We start from the raw sequence: 27,397 nt of genomic DNA on the forward strand, positions 1-27,397 counted from the left end.
TAGTCTGCTGTGGAGTAGCATTTTTCAGCTTTGGAAAAAGCTGAATCTGTGCCCACAGGCTTCAGCCCTAAAGTGAGCAGGAATCTCTCTAGGAATTCATGCTGCGCATGTAACTGGCTATTTTCTTTGACAGAGCTTTAAATGCACTAAAGCAGTATCACAGCGGTCCAGCCTCCAATCTGATCGACGTCCTCTTCTTCTCTTCGGATCCAAGCACATTCAATGAAACAAGTAAGGATGCTTCTTTGTAAGATTATATATCAGACTGATGGGAAGTGCTGGATAGATCTTTCTAGAGAAATTTTCTGTATCCTTGGGGTCAGAGTCCCTGGACCTTCATAGCCAAGCACATGCACAGAGACTGCTGCTGGTTTTAGTCTGCCTTGGTATGTGAAGCTGAGAGTTACACAGGTGGAGAGCTCTTTTAGATGGACTGGTAAGAACAGTTGTTGCTCTCATGCTGGTTTGAAGCAGATACGGAAAGTTACTGTAGGGAAAGGTGGGGGGAAATCTTTCCTCTCCAGAGCAGTCAGCAAAACCTGAAGTTCCCTACCCACAGCATAAGGGCTCTGTGCTCTGTCCATGCTCAGTTAGGAGGATATTTGCCTCTTCAGATGTCACATCTGAGAGAGGCAAAGAGCCAGAGCCCTAAGTGATGACTGTGCAGCCATTACTCCTCTTCCAGTCCCCCTAGTCCTCTCTCAGGCTGACCAGCTGAGAAAGGTGCTTGGGGTCTCTTCGTTCAAGACCCATTCTTTGAAATGGGCCATGGGAACACAAATAACTCTGATCTCTCTGAAGTTTTTATTCACATCAAATATACAGCTTGCTTTGCTCCAGGAAGGGCCTGAGTACTGAATGTGCGTAACAAGTGGTGTTGCAACTGGCAGCATTGAACACATAGTTTTCACACTGGTTTATGGGTCCCTGGACACACTTCACTCAGGTCAAGACCCTTGTCATCACTGGAAGAGAGACCATTCAGCTAGATAATGCTCACTTTTCTCAAGAGTGTACCAATTAAACCTGAATTCTGGCATAAAACAGGCAGGATTTGTGATGAGGGAATTTGTTTGCACACATTCATGAGTCTGAAATCCAATTTAGTTTATAAGGCATTTCTTATTTGCTTCTTGCCCCAATCCCATCCATAAACTTCAAAAATCAGAGACTGCCAGCACTGCTTCTATATTGGAAACAATAACTCTGTCTTCATGGGAATTAAGTGACTGTGGAACTCCTGCAATTTGAAACAGCATGGGAATGCTTGTATTTTTATTTTTGCAACCTTCTGATTGTATTCACTCAAGTTGATGTGCAGGATGCTTTTGTTTTATTAAATACTTAAAACCTCACAACTTTGCTTTACCAACAGCTGTCAAAAAAATTGCATGTGAGTAGAATCCCCTTTTACTCTCATCTTTTTGATGTGTTTGGAAAAATGAAAGATGAAACCGCACAGCTTAACCTTTTGGGGAAACAAAAGCCTCTGATCAGCAGGCTCAGCAACTGCTTGGGATACCTATATTATACCTTGGCAGAAGGGACGTGTCATCTGGGCTGCAAAAATTAGGGAGCAGAGAGTGGATTAAGCTGCCTAGCACGGTAGGGTTGGGCCAGCAGTCTGTGTCTTAAGCCGTGTAGAGAGCTCAGATCTCTCCTCACATCACTCAGCAGCATGTCACATGTGATGCCATCCATCCCTACCTGGTTTCTTGCTGGCCAGAGTACCACTCTGTTTCCTCTCCACCACAGCTCCCTGCACTCTGTGCTTGCTGTTGCAGCTTTTCTCCAGCTTTGATTACTGTATTTGGTTGTCTGCAGTGGCTTGCCTCTTTCACATACACGCACCCACTCCCCGGCAGTATACCTTCAGGCTAGGCTTCTGCTACAAAATACCAAGGACAAAGAATTAATGTTGTGTGAGTCATATCTCCATATCTCTAAGCACTGAGCTTAGTCTGAGTCAAACGTCTTAGCCTTTTGGCTACCTAGGGACCTTGGTGCACTCAGGTTTTTAATATTAGATAGAAGAATTAAATTTTAATGAATTAACTTTCTCAGCAGCTTCAACTCTGCTTGTCCCTTTGTGGTAGCAGAACTGCCTATCTAATGAAGAGAAATTCCTTTTCAAATTGCTTAGATGCACAGAGATGAATTTTTCGTCTCCCCAGGACTGAGAATATTGATTGATAGAAACACTGAGCCACATTAGACAGAGGCAATGCAACATGAGAAGGCAGCTTATCACCTGAGAACAGCAAAATGCTCTGGCAGGGTGGAAAGGCTTCCATTTACCTTCTCACTTTATAGCTTTTTTTCTACCAACTAGAAAGATGTTATGCTAGCCAGGAATTAAATAATAATGACTTTAACTTTAAATAGGTCCCGCAAGGTGCCTCGAACTGCCAGCCTCTCCTGAGTTGAAGGGGAGGGCACTCAGCAGCTGGCTGGATAAATCCTGTCTCTTATGACTAAGTGATGGCACATGCAGTTTCCCAGGTGCCCGTACACCATAGGACGTGGGGCTGTGTCTCTGCAAACAGTGTTGAAACTCACATATACACATAATATCTGTAAAAGGCAGCAAATGTTTCCCAGGTGCATACTCTGACATGGAAAGATGGAAAAACCTGACAGTATTTCAGGCTGCTTCTCCTCCGTGACACAGTATCTCCTTTCATGACCAAGCATCGTTTAGCGTGGTTTCTTGGGGATCTGCTTCCCTGTATCTGTCTCATCCTATCCATTGTCTGATATCAGACAAATCTGTCAGGAGTCTCAGAATTAATAAGTTCTGTACATTTCATAAAACCGGCTGTCGAGACACACATCTATATTAATGTCATTTCAAGGTGCAGTAAGCTTCATTTCAATCAGAAGCCCAGAACACCAAGGGTAGGAGTGAGACCTTATAAACACCTGCCCAGAGAAAAAGCTAGCAGTGACACTTGTGCAGGAAAAGAGAAAGGCCCAGGATAGATGAGATCCATATCTAGAGAGGGAACATTTGTCACTGTCTTCTGTGCAAACAGTGGGGAAGAACCAAATTACAAGGAGATTGAGAAGTAGAAGGGTCAGTGGAAGTCATAAGCACTCGTCTCTGTGCCTGGGTGTTCAAGGGTGTTCTCCCAAGGGCAAAATTGGCTCCAGCAAGTGGTATGTACAGCAGCAGAACCCTAAGTCTAATTTTAAGTGTGGGGGAAAAATGAGATGCCTCATATTTCACTCCTGGGAGTCTCAGAGCTTTTGGGTGGGTTCTGATACCACAGCACATGTGCAGGGACCCCTGCACCCATACATTGTGGGGGATGTATAGAGAGGCTTTGCTTGCCAGCAGAGGCCAGCCTTGTTCTGCTTGCTGTGCACCGCAAGACCAGCTAAGCTGGATAGACGTGTTTCCTTTTCTTTCAGAAATAAGGTTATGCCTTATTGGAGGCATAACCCTGTACCAGCTCTCTCCTGTAGTTCTGGTCTAGAAAAAGCAAGGGGGTGTTCATCTCTATGCCCAGACACTGGCTGGCTTGCGTGGTCACGTGGAGTGCAAAAGGCATGGCTTATATCTAATTCTGCTGTAAAAAGGCATTTGAGAAGAGAAAGAAGGAATTTAAAAAGCCTAGTTAAAAGGCAGGGATGTCCCCAGCAAAAGCCAACCCAGCAGGCAGAGTGCTGGGGAAGCACCAGGGATTTCTAGCAAAACTGCCTTGGCTTCTTGGCACAAGTTCAGTGTATGTGACAAGACATTTGCAAAAAATCTTCAATGCTTCTTGTTCCTCTGGTCTGTGATACCTCTTGTCGTCACAGGGCCCATAAAAGCCCTTGAGATCTACAGAGAAAACTAAGCAGTCCAGACACCTCAGCTGCCAAATGCTTCATGCAGAGAGCAGGGAAAGTTCCTTGTTTCAGGCTTAATTCCCCACCTGGGTTTTATCCAGCAGTGTTCAGCTGCAGTTAGGTTGTCCTGTAGAGGAGCTGGTCATAAGGTCCAAGTTTTCTCTTGGTGCCTGTACACACTGGTTGTGAGGAATATACTTTGGAAGGTACACTGAGAAGTGAGAGGCCTCCAGCTCTGGAAGACTTGAGCTCTTCCCCCCAGGAGTTCCCACCTGTGTTTGGTGCAAAGCCCCCCTTCCTGGACTTGAGTATCACCCTCCAACCTACTACCTCACCTGAACTGCTGGGACTGTGCAGAAACGGCTCAGCTTCTGGAAATGTTGTTGGAGGACCAACCTTGATGGCCAAGGTGGATTTTTTTTTTTTTTTTTTCAGTGCTACACTCCTACATGAAGTTGTGCATCAGGGGCTGAGTTACCTGACCACCAGCAAGACCCATCCCTGCCAGGCCCAAGGATGCAGTTTTATGTTCATCCTCTCTATGATCTGTGTCAGGGGGCTGAGATGGACAGCCTTGGGCAAAGCAGGAGGCACCAATGCAGAGTTGGTGCCGCAGAGCTAGAGCTGGGTTAATGGATGTCTTCTGGGAGCCTCTGATGCAAATCCTAAATGGATTGCTTGTAATGAGCTCTTGGGCCAGTCCTACTGGAGTGGATAAACTACTTTTTTTCAGGTGAGGCTACTAAGAGCCCAGCTGGTGGATGAAAAAGAGTTTAGAGGCACCACAGCATCCCTTAAACAGCTCTGCCCTCCTCCTCACCGCTAACATGCCCAGCCCAGAAAAGAGGCACATTTCCCAGCCTTCCCACACAGCGACTTTTGGCAGTGTGTAATTAAAAGGGAAGAGGGTGCGTATGCATGAGGAGAAGCCTGTTTCTGATCTCATTCCTTGAGCAAGGAAATATCAATGACTCCTACGTCCCAGCTGTTCCTCATTGTGGGAAATGCCTTTCAGTTTTTAAGCTATTCTTTTTTTCCCTGCCCATGGGATGCTTCCTAGTCTTCTCTTAGTCATTAGCACACTAAGTCAAAAATTATCTATAGAGCAAGAGGCAGGTTAACAGGAAAAAGTACCATTAGTCCTGTTTCTCTCTTCCTCACCAGGCCTCTTTTTAACAGATGTTACTTGTTTAACCTGGACACCTCAGTTGCGCTGCTTCAAAAGTCAGTGCCAGAAGTTACACAGGAGTTGCACCTAAGTTAACCTGCCTAAAACCAGAAGAAACTTTCATGCTTTTAATCAAGCCTTAATGCAAAGATAGGAATAAAACACATGATGCCCAGCAGGGAACGATGCCCAGAGATTTGTCTTATATAAGCTTTTGTGGGAACATTATTTTCGGTAAACCTCAATGTAATGAGTCATCATCTCTGCTGTAATTAACCTCCATAATGAACAAAGAGATTAGCAGCAGGATTATGGGGGATGAGAATAAATATGGGTTTATATTAGATAAATCCAGGAGGTAAAAAGCAGCTTTTGAGATGTTGGTCTTCTGCAGTGAAAACAATTCTCTTGTAACGCACGTTCTTTCCCCTTTTTCCTTTGTGATCATTAAAGCTCAAACTGATTTTAGTGTGCGCCATTTATATTGCCAGTTTGTATCTTTTTTCCTGCCTTTTCAGTCATTGTTGAACAATACAGGACTGCTCTTTTTTGCTCACAGACACTGTAGTTTTTTCTGCTTTTTCACTAGTGCTGTGTTGGGTTTGTTAACTGGGATTGATTTGTTTGTAAGGTCAACTACTTTCTCCTTTTTATTGAAGGTTTACTAAATATGCTGGCTCACCTTTAAAATAAACCCAGAGCACCTTCCACACCCAGAAGATCCTACATGTTTGATGTTATAGCTGGTAAATGCCTCTTTAAATGCTGAAAAGTTCCAATACAGACTAGCTGCGTTCACAACTGAATGCTTGCTCCTCCTGCAAAATAGCAGGGTAGGAGACAGAAGGAGGAAGACAGGGATGCCTGTTTGTTTTGAAAGTATAACAAGCCTTACTTTTACCAGTCTGGGGTCTTTTAGCCACCTAGGTGGTACGCAGTATACCTTTCTCCCAGAAAAGATTATTTTCATTATTGATTTGGGCCTGCTAGTGAGAGCTTCTTATTTGTATTCATGGATTTGTGCTTCTCAGCAAGCACCCAAGTTAGGGCTGAGGTCCAAACAAATCTCCCGCTGTCTCCTCAGAGCCTCTAAAGCTTTATAATGACTCGCTGGATGCATCGCAGAGGGAAGCTGTCTCCTTCTCACTGGCTCAGAGGGAGCTTGCCATCATCCATGGACCACCTGGCACAGGGAAGACCACAACACTAGTAGAGATCATCTTGCAAGCTGTACAGCAGGGCCTGAAAGTGAGTATCAGTGACAGGACTGTAGTGACAGCAATCACCTTGGTTTATTTTGCAAACTCATTGGGCTTCATGGCAGCTGGAGCAGATCCAGCAGCAGCTGTGCTACACTGCAGAGTCTGGCTTGGCTTGCAGGGACCAGTTTTTTTTCTCCTATCACTGAAATTAGGTGCAAATAGAAGCTTCAAAGCTCAGGTTCGCTATTTATTGAAGACCCTGCCCTAGTGCTACAGAGCAAGGTGAGAATTGCCTTTAGTGTCTGGAGGTTGTGAAGATGTCAGTGGTTTATTCCCAATAGATTGTGTTGGTTTCCCTCTGCTGTCTTCCTGCTCAGATACTGTTGCTCCAGCATTTTGGTCTCCTTGGCAGTAACAAGCACTTGGTCTCTCCCCTTGCAGGTCCTGTGTTGTGCCCCATCCAACGTTGCTGTGGATAACCTGGTGGAAAGGCTGGCTGGCTGCAAAGCCCGCATCCTGCGGCTAGGGCACCCCGCTCGCTTGCTGGAGCCAATCCAACACCATTGCTTGGACGCAGTCTTGGCCCGTGGTGACAATGCCCAGATAGTGGCAGATATCAGGAAGGACATTGACCAGGTCTTTGTACGTGTCCCTGCAACATGCCCCACGTGGGTTACCTGAATACCAGCTCTTGAGATTAGTAGTACCTGATCCACTAGCCAGGCAAGCTACTTCGTCTCAAACTGAGGAACAACTCTGCCACTGCTTGGATGTTCTTAAAAGACAATCACTACAGCCAGGTGCTCAGGGTTGCCCCAAAACCAGTGGCTAGAGACAGGTCACAGTGACTAGCCCTGATGTGAGCCATGGGCAGCATGCAGCCAGCTTGCATCCTGGTTGAACCTGGTATTTGTGGGTTCAGCATGCCATGAGCCTGCAGTGACGCTCCAAGTCTGGATCATACTGTATACAGGCAGGGGTAAAATACCGGTGGGCACAAACCTGTCTTTGTGGTCAAGTCAACAGTAGAAAGGCCAATTCAGGGGAGAGGATAGAAAAATAGCATAGTGTAGAGGACTAACAGTGACAATTTGAGCTGTGTGTGGCCTGGATTAATCCCATTTACTCTGATTGGGAGGTATTTAACCTGACCCTGGAGGCAAGGAACTGGGGTGCAAGCCTGACAGTTTTAGAGGTGGTGAAGGCTTCCAGCCTGAAGAGGTGTATCACAGAGAACCTCTCTGCCAGGGGCTGCCTGAGTCTCCTCAGTCACCTGCCACCAGTGCTTATCGTCTGCTGTAGAAGGAGCTAAGGGCAAAACTCCTCCTAACTGAATTCCTCATTGAAGTGGCAAAACCATAATCATTACTGCTGCGTAGGGAGAGATGCTGCAGTGCCCTGCTCTCCACATTAGCTGTTTGGCATTGCTCATGCAATCCTCTTCAAAAGAGAGCAAGAGAAACATTCACATCATTAATTCACTTCCTAATGAGATATCTGGCTGTCCTGACACTCCCTCCCACTCTCAGGCACCTCAAGTAGAAAGCAGAATACACTATAAAAATGCATCCTTAATTTCTTCTTTCACAACCTAATTTTCCTAAACTTAATTTACAAAGTAGCTCTTTTACTTGAGATGATAGGTTTTGATACTAAGGTTTTTCCCCTCCCTGTCTGGTGACAGCATTTTCTAGAAGCCATTTTGTAGGTGTATCCAGCTCAAGAGACATCCTGTCGTGATCAGGGATGCAGGAGGGCATCTTCATACCCCGGCACACACATTGTGCTGTACTTGCCCAAGTACATTGCCCTGCCCTTCAGGAAGGCACTGCACATTTCCTTTAAGCGATGCAGGCCGAGCGTGGCTTGCAGCCCCATTAACATTAACCTGCAGCCACCGCTATGGCAGCAGCTTCAGTTTTCCCAAATGCGTTTATGCATCATCCAGCATTTCTGTTGCTGAGCTGTTAGGGAAGTCACTTGGCAGACAGGCTGTTCTTGCACATAACCTAAGGAAGGAGGGAGCATCTGAGGGCTGAGTAAAGTTGTGCTTAGGATTGAGAGGCAAGTTTGTGAAGCATATACTTCTCTGCTGGGATGGAGACCTGGTTGTAGTCACAGCTCTACACCAAGTCTTTTTTACTTCTTAATTTATTTTGCATCTTTCTCAGTAGCTGTTAATTTTTCCCTTTCCTCTCCTTGGGAGGCACTTTGAAAGGTGGAAGGAGATTTTTTTCCTCCACTGTTGATTTTCCATAGTACAAGGAAAATTAGGGAGAAAACAGAGCCTTCAGCCTCAAGGTCTCCATCTGCTTCCTCCCTAGAGCAAGGGGTATGTGGTGATGGGAGATAGGAACTGGCCACCAAGGCCTGTGCCACCCTGAAGTACCAAACAAAACCCCAAGAGCTAACACACTGCTGCAGCTCAGCCTGCATAGCTGTGCTTTGAGCTGCCCATGCTCAGCTCTTCTACAGAAGATGCACTTGACTCATCAGCACCTTTTCTCTCTGGGCTGCAGAGAGCTCACCTCTGAGGCCCTGGTCCATCTTTCCCTCATCCTGCCTTAGCTTCTCCCTCGTAGTGTCCCCTGTAACAATTTTTTCCTTTGTCCACTCTGCATTTTGACTCTTCTTCCTCCTTTCCTTCACCATTACCCCCAGCCACAGGAATTTATAAAGGCTAAATGTGTATTATTTAGTAATATTAATGAAAACCGATGCTCTCTGCACATTTTTTACCCCTTTATGCCTTCTTCCCTCACCTGTTCAGGCTTCAAGCATTCCAGGACATCAGCTTCTGGATATTCTTTGCATCAACACAGGCACAGTCCCATAGTGCCCAAGTAAGAAAGGCAGCAGAGGTCCAGCAGTGGTGAGCAGAGTCAGCTGGCAGCCCAGACCAACCAGCCAGGCCCAGGGCAATGCAGCTATCAACACAGAAAGGAAGCCAGGCTCAGAGCTCAAACCCCATAACCCAAATAAAGAACAAGGTCTGGCCTTAAATGCAACTCCCAGACCAATGAGTGCATGGGTGGGGGCCCAAACGAGCCAGCTCAGGACAATTAGAGCCTTCTGGTATCTGGGGATCTTGGCTCACAGTGTGCCAGGTACTGTCCTTGGGGCTGACTGACAGTGCTGTTACCTCTGGACTGGGCTCCCTGCTCCCTCAGCTGCTTTCAGAGCTGAGTCAGTCAGATATTTGGATCTTAATGTCACCAGCCAACATCACGGAACAGTTGCTATTTTTAATTTACTAACCAGATCTTTTTGCAGAACAGACATTAAACTTGGCTCTTCAGGCACCATCAGTTTTGCTCTCTAATCTTTGTTTCTAGCAGAGAGGAAGTCGATGCTAATCTGCTTTGTCCCTTCAGCTCAATGAGTATCAGGGCTGGCACCCATACTGTCCTTTTAGATTAAGCTAGGGAAAAGATGCCTGTGTGATCATGTTTCCTGCGTACCTGTTTGTGGCCCATCAGCCAATTGTGACTACATTTGACAGACATGTAGAGGTTTCAAAGGTATTAAATACCTACAGGTTTAACCAAAACAGGTGGCTGAGTGAGACACATGATTGTCTTTCTTAGTGAAAAGGTGGCCATATGAGCTGGACCATGTTGGACGCTGGAGAATCCATCTGTACAGGGGATGATTATAGGAACCATCAAATCTTATTGCTTTGGCTGCGTATAAAAGCTTGTGTATGCAATCTTTTCAGCTTTCTCAAGTCATCAGCCTTACCTCCAAGGAAATAATCTAAATTTCCATCTGAGAGTGTGGGTACCTTTCTCAAGGTGACTTGCAGTGAATGATAGCTTGGCTGTTGTCTCATAGCTGCTGGTCTGTAGCTGGGGAAGTGCTAACAACCAGTGGTGATGATTTGATGTGTTAGATATGTTTAATAGGCGTTGCTAAAAAAAGCCATGAGCCTGTCTAGATATGGCTCTCAATCATTTACAGCAGCTCAGAGATGCCTTTTTAAAAATGCAGGGCTGCTGCTTTGGCTGGACATGGCACAGTCAACCTGGGGAGCCCTCCTGCTTCAAGGTCACTTGGAATCAGAAGGTCCCTGCTTGCCCTGAGTAATGGAGCAGAATGATATAGGAAGTCCTGGTTTCTCCCCTGCCAAAGGCACAAGACCCTTCCTCCCATAAAAACCTAATCACCATTATACATTACTCCCTGCTTTGTACCCAGGTGCTTTGACTGATGCACAGACTTGGCCATTGGATGGACTGAAGCATCTAACCTTCTCCCTGCTGATCTCTGGGGCATTGGGAAGGTACAGGGCAGAGCAGGAAGGGCTGAACAGAGGATTTAAGGACAGGGAGTTACTCTCCAACACTTTATGGTCACAATCCAAGACTATCAGAGTCTGCAACCAGAGGAGTTTAAGCATGGACCCGCTAAGTTGAAGAAATCACTGTCTGGACCTTGAGTGATGGTCTTCCTGCTGATGCTCCCGGATGGTCTGATGGGCAGTGATATTCTCATTTTGCTGCTTCATGCTCAGAGCCTGGGGATGTATTGATACAGTTCATCTTTTGCACAGGCAGAAATACTCTTCATGCTTGGAGCCACACTGATTGTGGGAAGGGCTTTCTGTCAGAGAGAGGGAAGAGAAGCCAAGGTTTAGTGGGGCTGATTATGATGAGCCAATGTATCGTGGTGGACATAGAGAAGCCATGCTGTGTTCAGGTTCTTTGGTTATCCGAGAAGCTGAACATAAATCCCTAGGACTAGAAAAAGGTTGTTCTATCTTGATTTTTCTGTTCTATAGGCAAAAACTAAAAAGGCTCAAGACAAGGGAGAGCGGAACCATTTTCTCAGTGAAATTAAGTCACTGAGAAAGGAGCTGAAGGAACGAGAAGAAACTGCCATGGCTGCAGCCCTTACCCATGCCAGTGTTGTCCTTGCTACGAATACAGGTATGAGATCCCGTTTTTCTTTGCAGTATTTTACCTCACTTGTCAGGATTCACATAAACTATCTGCCTTGCAATGCAGCATCGTGCCAGGGTAGGAGGGAGACAGTCTTTCTGCTCCAAGCTCCTGGGAGTTCAGTCAAGTTTGCTGCAAGCTCTCAAACTTCTCCACAGTGGGATTCTCCCAGCTTACACTCTGGCATGTGATGTTGTTGTTTAGCAAAAAATATGGGTCAAGAAGGGCCTTTGGTGTGAGCCAACGTGGCCCATCTTTGTTAATTCTGAGTAGGAGCTGAGCTTTCAGCGAGTAGGCAAGTGCTGTTGGAGGTGTGCAGCAGTCTGCTTATTGATTTTGTAAGTCACGTGGACTTGCTTTCCTGCATGGTTAATTTCCATGGCTGGTTGAATACAGCACGTTTCCATAGGCTGCTCTCAGTCTGCTGTATTTGGTTAGTTCTTTAAGTCACCCAAGTGGTGTAAACAACATTTAGGGAACAGTTCCAGGTATTCATCAGGCAGTGCAGGTAGGTACATCTGCACCTGCAAGTAGGAGAGTAATACCCTTGTGATGGAAGGGGAACATAAGTGCTTCAAGTTTAACGTGTGCTGAAGTGCTTTTCTAGATCAGATGTATAATACTCCAGGGCCCACTTAAAATCTTCAGATTTGGTTGCTGAGGGATTATTTGCTGAAAGGAAACATTAATAATTTTAGGTCATAAAAAAAGAACCTCATGGGGCATTCACAAATTACTAGTGTAAAGATTAAAGGGAAGATAAATCCTTCCAGTGCATTATTTGCTGGGAATTGGCCTTTCGCTTCTTCTAACTTTGCCTGAAAAAACAGGGGGAGGTTTCCTTTTTTCGGTAAAACTGGTATTTTGTGTTGATCGTTGTGTTGATCAGATGTGATTTTCTCCTGGGACTCAGGCTTGCTAGTCATTGTGGAGGTCTGTGCAATTCTGCTTCAGCAACAGGCAGTGGTCAAACAAGGGGTTTGGATTTTGTGTTTTCATCAGTTAAGCAGTCTTGGTATTTGTCTGAAACCATGTAGTTTGATGGGAGTTATTTATGCAAGCCAAACTGTTCTGTTGCTAGGTTCAGCAGAGAGAGAATTTAATCATGGCAACACACAGGGACACCAGTGACCTTTAGATAATGGGAGTTCAATAAACTCAAGTTGAGCTGCAAGGCTGTAAGGGAAGAAAACTGTCTGCACAGCTGCATGCCATGTTGGTACAGTCTTTTTAGATAGAGAGAACCTCTTTCTATTTCTTTTCCTTCCACCTTCAGCTTGTAAAATTGCAAAAGTCAAGTTCAAACTGTATGGCCCTTGTTACCAGAGTGGATTCATATAGGCTGGAGAAAAAATTTTAAAGGAAAACATGGTATCCCAGTTGACAAACCGTAACATCCCAAGTGATGCAAAACTGTAGATGCAGTAGGATTTACAGTGGCAAAGCAGAATCACCCCTAATCAGAGCTGCTTTCTGTGTAATAGCACAGGGGCTTTTGAAAAAACATTTCTGTGAATGCCGCGAATAAAAATCTCCTTGTCTGGCATGCTGGCTTCTTAATCCTCCTCTCTTCCTTTTGCATCCCTTTTTCTTCTGAATTGCAGTGATACCTTTGATGTGTCTGAAATGCATAGTTCTGTCCAATACATGGATCAGTATCGGTTCCTGTCTGGGTTAGAGCAGGACATGCATAAGAGTTATTTGTTTGATGTTACAAGTGGATGCCTGATGTAAAAAAAGAGCCCTTGCCGTGGTTGTCTGATGACAGTCTCCCATGCTTTCCCTTCTCCTACTGCCATGAGGAAGGACAGAGTAGAACAGCCAGGGCCAGCAGGGCAGAGGACGCAGGGCCTCCATGATCCTTCCCTCTCGGAGTGTCCCTCAGTGTACCAGGCAAGGTCAATCTCAAGTCTGTCATCCTTTCCATTGTGGTTGATGAGAAGTTCTGTTTGCATTTGAGGGCAGAAGGAAAGTGGGTGTTCATAACTGCTTTCGTTCCGCTTCTGCTTTGAGTGAAGCATTTGAGCATATTGTTCTGTTTGTCATCTGGGTTTCACTGTTGTTTTCAAAGATACTTGGAAGCTTTCAGGCCCAGATGCCAGGGCAAAAAAGGACAAACAGAAATTGGCAAAAACAGTCTGACATACACATATATATGTATATGTATTTGGCATGGACTACAGAGCTGAATTTCTAAGTCTCTGCAAAGAAATTTAATTTTACCTACCTCCTTCAATCACATTTAAAGCATGTGTGGTCTGTTTTTAAAACAGGTTGCATGTTTTGCTGTGCTCCCCTGCTAAGCTGTGCACTTTCTTTAATTAGGTGCTTCCTCTGATGGCCCACTAAAGCTGCTTCCTGAAAATCACTTTGATCTTGTGGTGATAGATGAGTGCGCTCAGGCCCTGGAAGCCAGTTGCTGGATACCTCTGCTGAAGTCTCCGAGGTGTATCCTTGCTGGGGATCACAAACAGCTTCCTCCCACCATCATCTCTCACAAGTAAGGAGCGGTTTGTGTTCACGGGTCCTCCTGTTATTTATGCAGCCAGATGCTTCTGAATGCCTCAAGTGTCAAGACATTTCATTAATGTGGATTATTTATTGGTATCCCCCATGAGTTGGGTTTGGTCACGCAGCCAGAATTACATCAGACCTGTTTTACTGATAGTAACTGTTTAACGTTTAATGCGGCTGCATCTGAGCAGGCTTTCTTATCGCACAAGGCCGTGACAGTTGGTCGTTTTACCTGCTGCTGACCGAGCCACTTAACAGCAAAGTCTGTGCAGTCAGCGTGGTGCCTTTTGGGCTGATGAGTGCCTGCTGGGCAGCTGCTCCAGGGCTTGCAAGGGTTTTGTGTTTGCAGACAGGGAGAGCAGTCTGACAGGCAGCCTTTGGCCCCGCTCTGGAGTTGCCGGGAATTCTCAAAGGTGTGTGCATCTTGCCTGTGAGGCTCTCATCTGCGTGGGAGCAGAGACGTGGCCTGCAGGAGTTCACACATTGGATCAAGTTTTGTAGGAACAAGGTGGGTTACCTTGGTAGAACTGCTACAGCAAACCTCAGGAAAAGATGGTTCTGTATCGAATCCTGGCTGTTCTCAGTGGGAGTACTGGCTCACACAGTGACAGGGAGCTGTCTGAAACACGATGTGCTCGTTTTGCAGAGGTCCTCCAAGCTGCATCAGGGACACCATCCAACAGCTAGAGTCCCAGCCTAATCCAAGATTGCCTTTTGCTCTTGTCCCACACGTACTTAGGAGTTGTGTGCCTGCAACAGGGAGGATCCTCTGCAGAAAAAGCAGGGCAGACAGGGAGGGTGAGTGCAGTGAGGCAGGAAGAACAGGCAGAAACTCATGCTGAACTGTGTTTCAGGGAAATCTGTTACACTGGGAACATCAGATGCAGCTCTGCAGCATCACAGAAACAGCTCTGCTCAAAAAGGCTGTGTAATGTGGCATTCGTCCACTCACCGCTGTGGCCTCTGCACAAGAGGCCGAGATAAACAGCGGATAAACACTATGAAATCAGAGGGTCCTTCCTGGCTGGTACTGCTGTGGGACTGACAGTTGTTTTCTGTGTGCTTGTCTGCATCCTTCCATCAGTCACCTGAAACATGCCTTGCTCCAAAGAGTTCAATGCATTGAGCTTGCCTTGCTTGCTTTCATTTTTCTCTTCAGTGAGACGGAGTACTTACACTATGCACTACTATTAGATTACTCGAAGTTGTGTATATTTTGACAGATGTTTTCCCTGAGAGACGTCATCAGCAGAGATGTTTTTTCAGTCCCGCTTGCTTAACAGCACTGTGCTTGAATTCTTTGTTTTCTCTCTTACACAAAGTAATTTTCAGACTGGTTAGAAAAGTTGTTCAAAAAATGGTTTAAAACAATCACATCATCTATTAAAACTAATAAAATTATAAGCAAACAGAAGGTGAACAAAACAGAGGCACAAATTCTGGTTTCACTGACCAGTATTTAAATGTAAGTTTAAAAATACTTGTTTCATAAAGTTTAAAATGTTTGTTTTTAAGTTTTTCTACATGATGTCTCCTTGTACCTGGTAAGAAGGGTGGCCTGGTTTACCTACTCTTTCCTGACTGCAGGTTTTGTGGAGCAAAGTCAGGCTCGTACTCAGTTTAATCCAAGTCTTCCCTTTATTAAATTCTGCTTCTGTGGTTTCACATTTATTTATTTAATGTATTAATGTGGGAGCTGGCCCACCGAGATGCTGCGTTATCACACACACCACAGCGATTATAAAACCTCACAGTACCTACAACACACATATTAAGAACAATTAGATTGTGGGAAAGATCTGTGGCTAGCATAGATTGCCTGTGCTTCGAGGGGGATACTCCAAATAGAACCAAGGAGCCTTTGGGTAGTTTAAAATATACATGTGTGCATAGTTATCTAGCTTTAGATCTGGAATTACTGAACTGTCATTGTGCAGAAGCAGAGAAGTAGGGCTGACTTCATAAACTTTCTCTCCTGCTTCCAAAAAATAATGAGCAAGATACGTATCTGTGATCTCACTTTAATTTTGAACAAGGGAAATAAAAAGTCCAAGGGAGGCAGCAGCTCCTGGCAGGTGGCTAAGAGATGGTGCAAATAATGTTAAGGCACTGGATCATTTTCTCATTTTACTGTTATCAGATGCACAGATACTTATTGTTTTGCAGATCTTGGCAGGTGATAAGCACACTCCTGCACTGTCTGGTGGAAGTATCTAGGCTGGTGAACTGCAAAAAGCCTATCCAAACCCCCCTACCCTTATCTCATTGTTTATTTACTGTGAGTTTGCAGGCTGCAGACCTGTGACTAGATTTTCCCCATCCGTAAACTGGGAATAAATAATTTTACCTCCATACAGAAGCCAAATGGCTAGTCAAGGCTGGGGAGACAGAGAGAGGCTGTAATCTGTGCTGAGCTGATGTGTTACTAGTCTAGGGTGGGAAGAAGCAGTCAGGGGCTAGAGTCTCATATGCTTAAATTAGTAGGCAACTGGTTTAATCTGGAGTCAGATAACAAAACTATTTCAGTAGAGAATTTTCAGCCATAAGAAAAAACCTCATGGGGCAGTCACAGGTGACTAGTGTGAAAGTTAAAGGGAAGATAAATCCTTCCGGTGCATTATTTGCTGGGAATTGGCCTCTCGCTTCTTTTAATTTGGCCTGAAAAAACAGTGGGAGGTTTCCTTTTTTTCCATTAAAACTGATATTTTTGTGCTGACTGTTGTGTTGATCAGGTGTGATTTTCTCAGCAGAGAGAGCTCCTTCTTCGGTAAAGAGCTCCTTGCCTGATGCTCAAGGTGCTTTTCAGAATAAGTATCTGGTTACTAGCAAGAAGAAATTTGCAGTTTGGTCCTTCTGATTTCAGGGTTATCATTTGTTAAGTGATGCTTAAGGCTTGTCTTTTCTGCCAGAGAAACTATCGTAGCTGCATAATGCCATGGTGTTTGTGCTGCCCTCGGCCTGCAGGACTGTGCTCAACTGCCATTCTGAGCAGCGACACTGGTTCGAGATTTTCACCCCACTCTCCGCTTGTGCCAGTAAGTTGTTCCAAATTATGAATAAGCAGAGAAGAGGGAGTTGGAAGCCCTTCCTCTGCTTATGCTTCTGGTTGTGGAAATGCACTTGTTCAGATCTCAGGCTTCTACCACAGCAGTGCTGATTTACAAGACCAGAAGCTTTAGGTGGATGTGTGTGGCCCCAAGTCAGCAGCTACATGCTAGCAAGGCAGACAGGGCTGCCCAGCCCCAGGAACAGAGCCTAGAGACTTATTTTTCCCAAGACTGTCAGATTAAGGGTAAGACATAGTAGAAATACCAGCTCGGGGGTGAGTGGGTCTAAGGCTCAACTGCTGTCAGTTTGGGCCTCTCTTTGAAATGAAGCAATTTCAAAAAAAATTCTTTGTAAGAGCTCCAAAAACATCATAGCACGTGCCCAGCTGCTTTCTTCTGCTCTGTCATAATGGCTGATGCCAGGAGCATTTGCTGGTGCTGCATCGTGGAGTCAACAGCCAAAAGCTTCTCATGATAGGACCATCTGCTGCAGACCTCCTCCTCATCCTGCTTGAGGAGTTAGGCTTTTCTCTCCCTCAGTTTTGAGTTCATGTGACTTTGCAGTGGAAAGCTGCCACTAGTTTGCATCTCTCCTTTGGTCACAGGTGATCATAACATCCTCTTTCTCCACCAGAAACATTGTTTTGCTTCTTAGATCCTATGGGTGTGACTTGGACCAAGCTTTTTGTCCTTGCTGTTCCCATTGTTTTTCTTTATAAAGAGCTTGACAATTTTGTTAAGCATTTTGCATGTTTTCCTTCCATGTTTTTAAAATCCCAGCTGCACAAAGAACTGGTCTTTGTAAAATTAAAAGAGAGTGTGAGTAGAAGTCAGATCTTCTCACTCTTCAACCTTAGCAGGGTTACCAGCTGTGCAGGGAAGTCAGTTGTTCGGTGAGCTCACATCTCTTGTGGAGCAATCCCTTTTGGATGAGAAACCTTAAGAATGTTTAAGCACCGTGTCACTCTGTGTCCTTCCTAAAGTTCAACTGATTTAAAATAAAATAAGGCAGAGAGAATGTGCGTCTGAATCAATAGTATTAACAGATTTATAACTTGGCCTGTATGATCCGACAAAACTTGCTACATTAAACAAAATTATGGCTCAAGGCATCAGCAGGTCCGTGACCCAGGTGCTGGTCAGACAAGACACCAGTCACCAAAGCTCAGCCTTGCAGACAGTTGCCTTTTGGAAGATAAAGTGCAGAAGGCCAAGCTGACTTCAGCTTACTTGGAAGAATTATGGGCTGTGCTCTCAAATGCTGCCTGTCTACAGTTTAGCCTAAAAGGCAAAGCTGCTACAACGCTGCTGCCTGTGCCAGCCGGTCTTCTCTCAGTTCCCCAAGCAACTCTTGAAACCTATTAGCTAACCTGCAGCAAATCCATCAAAGTGTGAAAGCCTAGGAGATCTTCAACTAGAAACAGGTAACAAAGCAGAGACCTGGCTGTGTTCCTGCACTTGGGGGAAAGCTGCAACATGAACTCAACCACAGCAACTGCTACCAAAAAGGCCACACAGGAGGGAACCAGAGAAAACCCAGCTTGCTTTATTTATTATTAAAGTATATTAGTTCAGCACTGGAAAACTCCATCTATTATCCTGTTGTGTTAGGCTTGGTGTATATAAGGAGAGATGGTCCCTGTTATGATCTGAATAAACATGGCAAAGGGGGAGGGAGGATTGCTCTCCTTATTTCATCCCACGTTGTACAGGAAACCTGTGGTGGCTGCTAGGACTGAGCAAGATGTCTTGAACCCCAGCTTGGGATCAGCCCGAGTCCATCTTTCCTGTCTTCCCCCTCACTTCTAAAGGCTGACATCTGGTTAAGTAAAATTATTCACAACTGAGTATTTTCAAGCTTTTCCCATTGCTCAGGTGGCCGACTGTTGTGGAAAATAAAGGTTTTTGAGCTATTTATGGCTTTACCTTTCATCTCAGTGGGAGTCCTTCGTAGCAGCCCCACAGGTATTCATTGCAGATGGGTACAGCGGCAGGTATTGACCATACATACAGGAATTAGAGTGGGCGCTCATCAGGCAGGTGCTGATCCAGAGTCTTCTTCTCTAGTCCTAGCCTCTGTTTGGGAATAGCAAAATTTCCCTCTCCTCTTTCCACGTTACCAACATGTCCCTCAGCTCCACTGGCTCTGCAGAGCCGAGGGCTCTTGGACAGACCATTTGAATCTGCAGAGGGCTTAAATAATATACTGCAGAGTTTTCATCCTGTAGAAAATACCTGGGATGATGTGTTATCCTGGTAGAAAACGAAACCACCTAATGCTGAAAGAAAAGTGTTTCTTTCTTGCAAGCTCCGTTGTTGTCTAGTGACCCGCCCCCCAGCCAGCCTGTGAAGGAGGTTTTGTGCAGTGAGGTCCAGCTGGAGCAGCTGACAGTTTGTCTCAGTAGCCCCCTAATTAAGTGCAAAACCTAAGAAGTTTATTAGCTCTTTTTCCTTACAGATCTGAACCCTGGCCTCATTTTTAATTGCTGCCCAAGTGAAAGCATCTGCTGGATCGAACGAGGCACGTAACACGGCTTTCCTCTGTACGGCAGCACCCCCCCTGCATGACACAAATAAAGCAGAGGCTGGAGAGCACACTTTGTGCTTTTCACAGTCCTTGCACACGGTGAAATGCAACACAAAGGCAGATTCTTTCTCCCCTCCATCTTGTTAGGTATTTCCAGAGATCTAATTAAGGCACCAAATCACCTGCTGTCTCCAATTTGGTTAATGGAAAAGGATAAGCTATTTCCAGGGATGATTCATGCAGAGGGCTCAAACCCTTCTGCCTACCTTCTCCTTCTCCTCCATTGATGACAGCAGACTTGAAGTGGGTGGATTCCTATTTTCAAGGCCCCAGTGAAGGGTCTAAAGTTAGCCGGGATGAATCTGGGCTGACAGAAGGATTGTCTGTTACTACCCTATGTGAAGTTAGTCCTGCTTAAGCAGGGAGCTTCTTGGTTCTTTGTAGGAGCCATACTGCAAGTGCGATCAGACAGCTAGGCTGCCACACAGCTTGTGCTCAGTTCGGAGGGCCGGGCCCTGTCTGGTATAACTACCTTCTGGTTATTTGCTTTGTCCTCCATGGATTCAGCATTTATCAGTTATCAGGGTTTTTTACGCTGACAGACCTGGAGTTATCTCAGGATGCAGAGGGCGTTCCCCCCCCCTTACAGTACATTCACCTACTTCTTGTCCGTACTGGATGTGTTTCTTCTGAAAGACCTCCCAGTGATGGCAAATGCCAGTTTCTGCTGTTCCATTCCCCACAGCTCGCTCCAAAGTTCACGGATATCAGCTTCAAGCCTCCTGCTGGGTTTTGGCCCAGTCCCAGGGAGTATTTCAATGCCAGGACACTTTCTGCTGTCTTGACAGGAATTTGTTTTCATTTTAGTCCTCATTCCATCCTTTTTTGACATCCCAATTAATTTGTCTCCACATCAGGGCTTTGATTTATTAATTCAATTTTATACTCTTCAAATATCTGCAGGTAGTTATCAGATCTCTTTCTTTCAACTAGTTTCTTAGACAAGTACTGGAATATTTTGCTGTCTTGTTTGGTAGCACTCAGTCTGGATGTCTCCACCATCCCAAATCCACACGTTAGTCCTTCATGCTCAGTGGTTTGCTGATGTGCACGTCAGGTCTAAATGGATTTGCTTTCACTTTTGTCACTGAAGAGCAAGTGTCAGGCCTTGGTTTTCCTTGGTAGCTTCCACAGCTGGAAAGAACAAGCTACCCTCCTCCATCACATTTGGAAGGATTAAAAAAAAAACAAACAAACAAATCCACACTATCCAGAGAAAGGGGGAGTTCTGCACAGCCTCACTTACTACTACTTTACCTTTTTGTGAAACCTCTTAAAAACGTATACCAGGATAGAAAAGCCCAGGGCACAAAGGAAAGGACAGTTAATATTTTGCATGTCCACAACACCCTCAGCCTGGTTTTGCCATCCAAGAGCTTAATGCAGAGTTCTTGAGGCAGGAAAACACGCTGACATCCTTCTCCAGACTTTGCTGTCCAAATTCAGTGGTGTACAGTAGAAATCAGTCACACCCACATCTCCTTCTGTCTCTTAGGGAGGAGACCAGCTATCCAGAGGATGAATAAGAAAAGATATAACATGATTGATCCCTCCGTGGGAAACGCTTCCCTTTTTTTTCCCCCCCTAGTAACGATCATTCTTGACATCTACACGGCAGGCCAACTCCTCACACCCAGCTCATAAAGGGTATTTCACACCACAGCGGACACAAAAGCCTTTGAAATATTTGGTTCCACTTGGCTACAGCTATCATCATTAATCTGTAGCATTTCTTCCAAGAGCTGGAGGAGGAAGGCTTTCCTGTGAACAGCAGCAGGGCCTCATCCTCCCTCATTAGGATTGATCTTGGCACCCTCCCCACCCCAGGAAGGTGCATTTGAACAAACTACAGCCTTTTCCTCCACAAGAAGCAAGGTGAAACCATGTTAGCAGCAAACACTGGCTGCTGTGGGCTTATTTTGGTAATTTTAGATTTCCTAGCTTTACTTCAGGTACTTTAAAGTCGATGGTCCTGAGTACCAGATGCATGAGTCTGTTTGTCCAGCCTCCTATCCTAATTTAATTGCTCTAAAGCAATTGATACTTAAAAGAACTTTTGCTTAGTGCTCTTATGATTTTGTTGGCATAAAAGTCAACCATTGTAGCAGTTAATTGAGCAGTAAAATAATAGGATATTTGTTAACAGGTGAAATACTTGCAAGCAGTTTAATATCCTCATTATTATTTTAACATATAATCTCATGTAGATCCCTGCAGTGGAAACTGTGCTGTTACTGTATAGAAGAGCACTATTCCTAAAGCTTGCTGTGAGGCTTAATGCCTTCCCCATGCTTTATTATGTATCATTACAAGAAACACTTCAGAGTATTTGTTGTTAAATAACACCAGGGTTTTCCTGCCAGTTCTCCATGAAAATCAGTTTTAGGCTTGCTCTTAGATTTGCAAGAATTTTTGAGCCAGGGGAGAGGAGTAAAGAATAAAAGCAAACAAGAGGTACCTTTGGTTGGTAAGGCTGCGAAGCCTGCTGCATCCCTGTAAGACTTTGAGAGCATCTTATATTGGTATCCCTCACTTCTTGCTCGAGTTGCCTGATGTGCCTTACACTGTCAGTGTCTGGCAGCAGTAGGACAGTCCCATGGGGTTTTGAGCAGAGTGGGCAGAGCCAAAAACCAGTAACACAGCTTGCCAGCAGCTCCAGCAAGCCATGATCCAGGTCTGGGATCCATCCAGGGGGTCCCATCAGGAGGTAGGCTAGAAACAAAGCCATGATGTGGGTCCAGCATCCATCCAGAAGATGCAGCTAAAGACAGGATCAAAATGACCTGCAACATAGATCCAGAGATCTCTCCATCCAGCAGACAAATCTAGGATATAACTCAGATATATGGGTGAGCTTATATGCTGAGCTTATATGGGTGTAGGTCCCAGGTGAGGCTGGTCAGGGCAATTAAAGCCTCATGGTGCCCTCTTGGCTCTGGGAGCCAGGTCACTTGTGGGTGACTCAGCATGTGGCTGGCTTTTTCATTAGCTTGTCAGGAGGAGATGGCTGGTGGAAGGAACCAGAAACATTTTTATCTTGGTTGTAGTGGTCATGCTTTAGGCAAAGACCGAGCAAGAGGTGGGCTCTGAGTCCCCAGATTCCTGGGTCATGCAGGAGAAAGGGCCGTTCCTAAGGGAAGAGCTGTTTCAGGTAGGTGCTTGTGCCTGAGTGCGGACAGCTCTCCCTGTTAGGACTGCTGCCTTCCCTCCTTGCCTGGGAGACAAAGGCTGCCTTTTAGCATGCCCGGCGGGTCAGAGCAGAGCTGGGAGGATCAGGCTCAGTGCCTTGTCGTTCAGTTGTGAGCCTGGAAGGAGAAAAGCTAACTCCTGATAACTGTAACAAGGTCCCAGCCCTATATCCTCCTCTTTCCCCTCATACCACCTAATCCCCTTCCCCTCCTGAAAACCCAGCCCCACCGGCCTCTTGCTTTTCTCCTGTGCTGTCAGCTGAGAGCATAAGGACCTCTGTAAGTACATCAGTGTCATGCCAGTAGCAACGCTGGCGCTGGGGAGCTGTGAAGGCTTTATGGCCAACCTTCGTGTGGTTTGTAATCAGCAGCAAAATGCACTGCACAGCTGGAAACCTCTGCTGTATAAAGTACAATATCCGTATTGCAAACCTGCTAACCCTCCTCCTGGCTTCTGCGCCTGTGTGTTGTTTAACGCTTGTTAATATCACAACAGCCTTTGAAAAAGCAGTGCTGTCTCCAAAGTCCTGCAGTTGCGTCCATTCAGAGTTTATGACCTGTTTTTTCCTTGTGTGCTGCATTCTGTGATTTAGCAAGGAGGGCTCAACTTCTCAGAAAGATCTACCTTCAGTTTTCTCTCTCTGCAGTTTTAATGAATTTGCCGTCTCTTGTTCTTATTTACCAAGTGCCCTGTTGTTAATGTGACAGGGCTGGCCAGTACAGCAAACAAGACACTCGCTGTGGTGCCAAGTAGTAATGTAATGCCTCCCACAGCAGTAATTGGATGGGTGCTGTGCCCCTTAGCCTTGACAGAAATAATTTTACCGAGCTGTTCCTATCATAATTTCATCATCGTTGTGCTTGTTCATTGTGTTCCGGTAGCAACCGGAACCCCTCACCATGAACTACAGTATTGTACAAGGTGCTTGACACACGGTATGAAAAAACTCTTTATGCTCTGAAATGCTCAAAACACAAAATCAAAGTACAACAATTCTCGTCCTTCCTCAGATAGTACCGTTAGGCGATGCTTCTAATAAACCCTTTTGGTATGGCGAAGAGAAAGCAATTAGGCTCCTGAGAGGCTTATTTCATTAGGAGTTTTATTAATTTGTGTCACAGATATAAGCACAGGACCTTTGCCAGAAATGATGGAGTGTTGGTTTTCTTAATGGGTAATAAAGCAATAAGCAGTGAAATGCATTAGCGCGTTAGTCTGGGGTGAGTGGCCAAGGAGTAATGAGACTGCTTGAGTAGCAAGTGTCTCGATGAAACATTAGCAAGGTCTGGCTGTGTTGACGTTAAGCATTTCAAGATTCGGGGTCGAGCTCTGATACTAATGCATTAGGTGATTCTGATGCTGTTGGTGACCTTGCAGTAATGTCAGCGTAATGTTACACTGACAGCTGCAGTATCTAGAGCTTGTTATGAGCAGCGTGACTGAGGATGATGATGGGATGAGCTTACGGGTTAAGAGGTTTTTGTTCTGGAGCTGTTTCCCCAAGCAGGGATCTTGGGCATCCTCTCTCAGCTTTTCCCAACGACACTGAGCAGGTCTGGGTGTGAGAACTGACGCTGCAGGCAGGGATAGCCGATACCATTTGCATCCCTTGCGTTACAGGGGCAACACGCCATGCCATTTTCCCACGGGAAAGGGAAGCAGGCATCTCTCCACCCTGACCTGTTCAAGCTGATCTGATCTGCCTGCAAGGCAGAAGTCTGTCCCTGAGGGTCTTCAGCCTGCTGGGGAGCCTAAGCTGAAAGATAACACTTGGGACCCTGCAGCCTTGTGCTCCCCTCCCACTGCCTGTTGGTACCCGAGCGAAACAGAGTAGGAAGGCCAGGGAGATAACACCATCCCATAACACGGGGGTGCTCAGCAGGGTCCAGAGTAGGTGTTGCAGGTGCTCTGGTGGCATTGCAACTGAACACCATTAGCACTGGTCAACACTGCGTTCAGTTCCAGCTGCAGCACTGCCAGGGCTACAGCAGTGTGAGGTGCTGGTTGAGTCTTTAGCCCAAAGATGGTTACATCTGTGCATTAGGTCATCACCCTAAGCCAGACTCCACTTCTGACTTGCTTTTCCCATGCAGGGCTGCTGCCAAGGGCCTTTCACTCAGCTTGATGGAGCGTCTCATCAAGAGGCACGGGGAGAAGGTTGTGAAGATGCTGACAGTGCAGTACCGAATGCACCAGGCCATCATGCAGTGGGCTTCCTTGGAGATGTACGGTGGCCAGCTCACTGCTCACCCATCAGTAGCCCAGCATTTGCTTAAGTAAGTGACTTGCTCTTCACTGGTATGATAAGATGTCTTTTTCATCCCACCACATGCAGGGTTTGTCCCTTTCCTATCACGGAGTTTTCCATTCCTCCTGACCCTGCAACAGCATTTCTGTTTCATCGAGGAAGCATTACTTGAGGGGGTTGTCCTTTTTTCCTATCTAACAAGAAGTTATGCAGAGTTATCTTCTGTTTCCTCCTTTGGTATGATAAGCAGCAAAATAAAATCTCCTTGCACATGGTGAGAATACAAGAAGGCCTGGCCTGCAGGGGACGTAGGACCATACACCAGTCTTTTATTGTGTTTCCACATGATTAGGAGGACCAGGCTGTGTCCCATCATTGGCCCGAACGTCGACATCAGAAAGATCAGAAAGCCAGATTCCCTTTCCAGCTTGGATAGATTTATTGCCAGGACAGCACCTGAGGCAGGTCTGATGGCATCAGATCCACTCCTTCTCTGCAGTATTTTTCCCTTTCTTTGGTAATTTAAAGGAAGTGACTAGCATTTAATTTCCACTGCATCCTGGGACAGGCAGTTGTTTGCCAACACACGCTGTGACTGTCAATTATTGGTGCTTTTTAAAATTGCAGTCAGTGCGGTTCTGGGAGGCGGGTGGGAAAACATTAATTCTCTCTGTTGGACTTGGGGAAGCATAAAATATCATAGTGCTTGTCTGCATGGAGCTGTTGTATTTTTAGCAATGCTCTTTTTTTAAATGCAAACATTTAGGAGTTGGAAAAATATATATATTCCCCTAGAATTTCTCCATTTCATAGTAGATCTAGTTTTGGACAGAGATAGCTGGAAAGGCCTTTTTATCATAATTGTTTTAAAATAATCATACTTGGGAATAGTGTGAACACTGCCTGGATGGGAAGAGCAAGCTTTGTGTTCGAGACAGCCCTGGAACTCTTGTCTACATCCACTGCAGTCAGCACAGGGATTTCTGTTTGTGTCAGCATGTTCTGTATTAAGGCTTCAGGGGTATCGAGGCTTCAGCTCAACTTACATCAGTGAAGCTGTGCCGTCTTCTGTCTTGGTTTATGTACATTTGTGTATACATAGGTGATTTTGTGGGTGAGTGTGGTGTGTTCTACAGATAAGAGGAGGTAAAGCTGGTTCATCGGTGCCAGGAGGAGCTCACCTGAGCCCGACAGGACTCATTCAGCAATGTTTTAGCTACACAGATATAATTCCAGGACTAGGGCTGTACAAAACGCTCTTCTTGATAATTTTTGTTTCTTGCCATGCTTATTTTTCCATTTAACTTTGGAAGTTAAAACCAGAAACTAGTGAAGAACCCCAGGCAAAATGGGTTGAAGCCATTAAAATAGTAAACCAATTGAAAAGTTGAAGTTAGGTGACTTTGTTATTCTGATGAGCTGGTTAATTTTTATAGCTGATGAAGGAGTGCATGTTTTTCTTTCCAGTCCACAGTGCAGCTTAGTCCCCTGCTCGGGGCCTTTTCCTACAGACACTGCTTTCTGAACTCATAATCAAACCTGTCAGTCCACAGCCCTACTGACATACCGCATGAATACAGCAATCTTCAGTTCAAGCACTGGACGGAAGTTTCTGTGCTTCTGTAGAAGACCAGGTAATGCAGGGGCTTGATACTGGACCATGATCTTCTCATGTTTAGGTTGCTAGTACAAATTCCTTCATATTTGTGAGCATCTCATATGTTTTGTTGGCTTAGGCCAAATGATTTGCTTAATCCGTTACCTGAGCAAGAAATAAGTAAGTTTTATTCTCTAAGAATTCCAGCAAAAGCTCTCTTATAAGCAGAAGCATCCTAGGGAAGTGGAAAGGTGGTGAGTGCCCAGGGAGTTACCTGCTCGTACTGCAGCTGCAGTTGCTGCAACAGCCTTTGACAAGCTGTGGGTCTGTAGCTTTTTGTTACCTCCTTCCTGAGGGTCGGTGGGTGATGAGCGAGGGACCTGAAAAGGCCTAAAGCACAGTGCGAGGAGGGAGATCTCCATCTCTGCTGAAAGCATTTCAAGGTCTTCCTTTGAAGAAAGGTCTGACTGGAGTGCTCCAGAGCATAGCCTGCACCACACCTCTGGCATTGGCAAAGCTGGCCCATACGATTGTATTCTAGCCTTGAATTTACAGTGGCCTTGGTGCCATTTTGAGAGGTGAGGCTTGAGGAAGCATGTCCTAGTCTTGAGATATACAGCAAGGAGGAGGTCCAGGTGCAAACATCTTGTGCTACAAATGTGGCAGGGAGTTTCTGGTCGAGCTGAGCTTGTAAAGCCTGATACTGGTGGGCTCCCATTCAGAACAGCTCTCCAGGGTATAATCCCCGATATCTGACAGTAAGGCTGCACTCCCACCATGACCTTTCCCTGAAACAGCATTATCAATTCAAGTCTCATCTCCTTTACCTGAAGCACAAAGGTTGGTCTTTGGAAAAAGAAGTGCAGCTCTGCTCCGAACAACTTTGTATTTGCTTACCAGCTTTTGCTCTGATGTTGGAGGCACTCAGGAACTCTTTGGTCTGTGATCTGTTAGAGGTTCGTGCAGCATCATCATTTCTCAAAAAAGGATACTTTGATTTCCTGTGGTTTCTTTTCAGGGGCAGGGTATTTCCAAAGGAGCAAAACCTTCTTCCCAAATTTCCCTTCCTTC

The 27,397-nt window shown here is 45.5% G+C and overlaps 1 protein-coding gene across 2 annotated transcripts in view; it reads left to right on the forward strand.

The window, feature by feature from the left end:
• Positions 1–27,397, forward strand: part of IGHMBP2 (immunoglobulin mu DNA binding protein 2) — a 43,302-nt gene that overhangs the window by 4,358 nt on the left and 11,547 nt on the right. The window contains exons 4-9 of one of the 2 annotated variants that reach the window (XM_037401709.1): positions 134–231; positions 6,087–6,250; positions 6,646–6,846; positions 10,985–11,132; positions 13,470–13,644; positions 24,575–24,757. In XM_037401709.1, coding sequence (XP_037257606.1) covers positions 134–231; positions 6,087–6,250; positions 6,646–6,846; positions 10,985–11,132; positions 13,470–13,644; positions 24,575–24,757 — 969 coding nt within the window. The remainder of the gene's footprint in view (positions 1–133; positions 232–6,086; positions 6,251–6,645; positions 6,847–10,984; positions 11,133–13,469; positions 13,645–24,574; positions 24,758–27,397) is intronic. The other variant, XM_037401710.1, reaches the window with a different exon arrangement.

This window comes from Falco rusticolus, chromosome 10 (assembly GCF_015220075.1).
Source record: "Falco rusticolus isolate bFalRus1 chromosome 10, bFalRus1.pri, whole genome shotgun sequence".
Classification (NCBI taxonomy): Eukaryota; Metazoa; Chordata; class Aves; order Falconiformes; family Falconidae; genus Falco; species Falco rusticolus.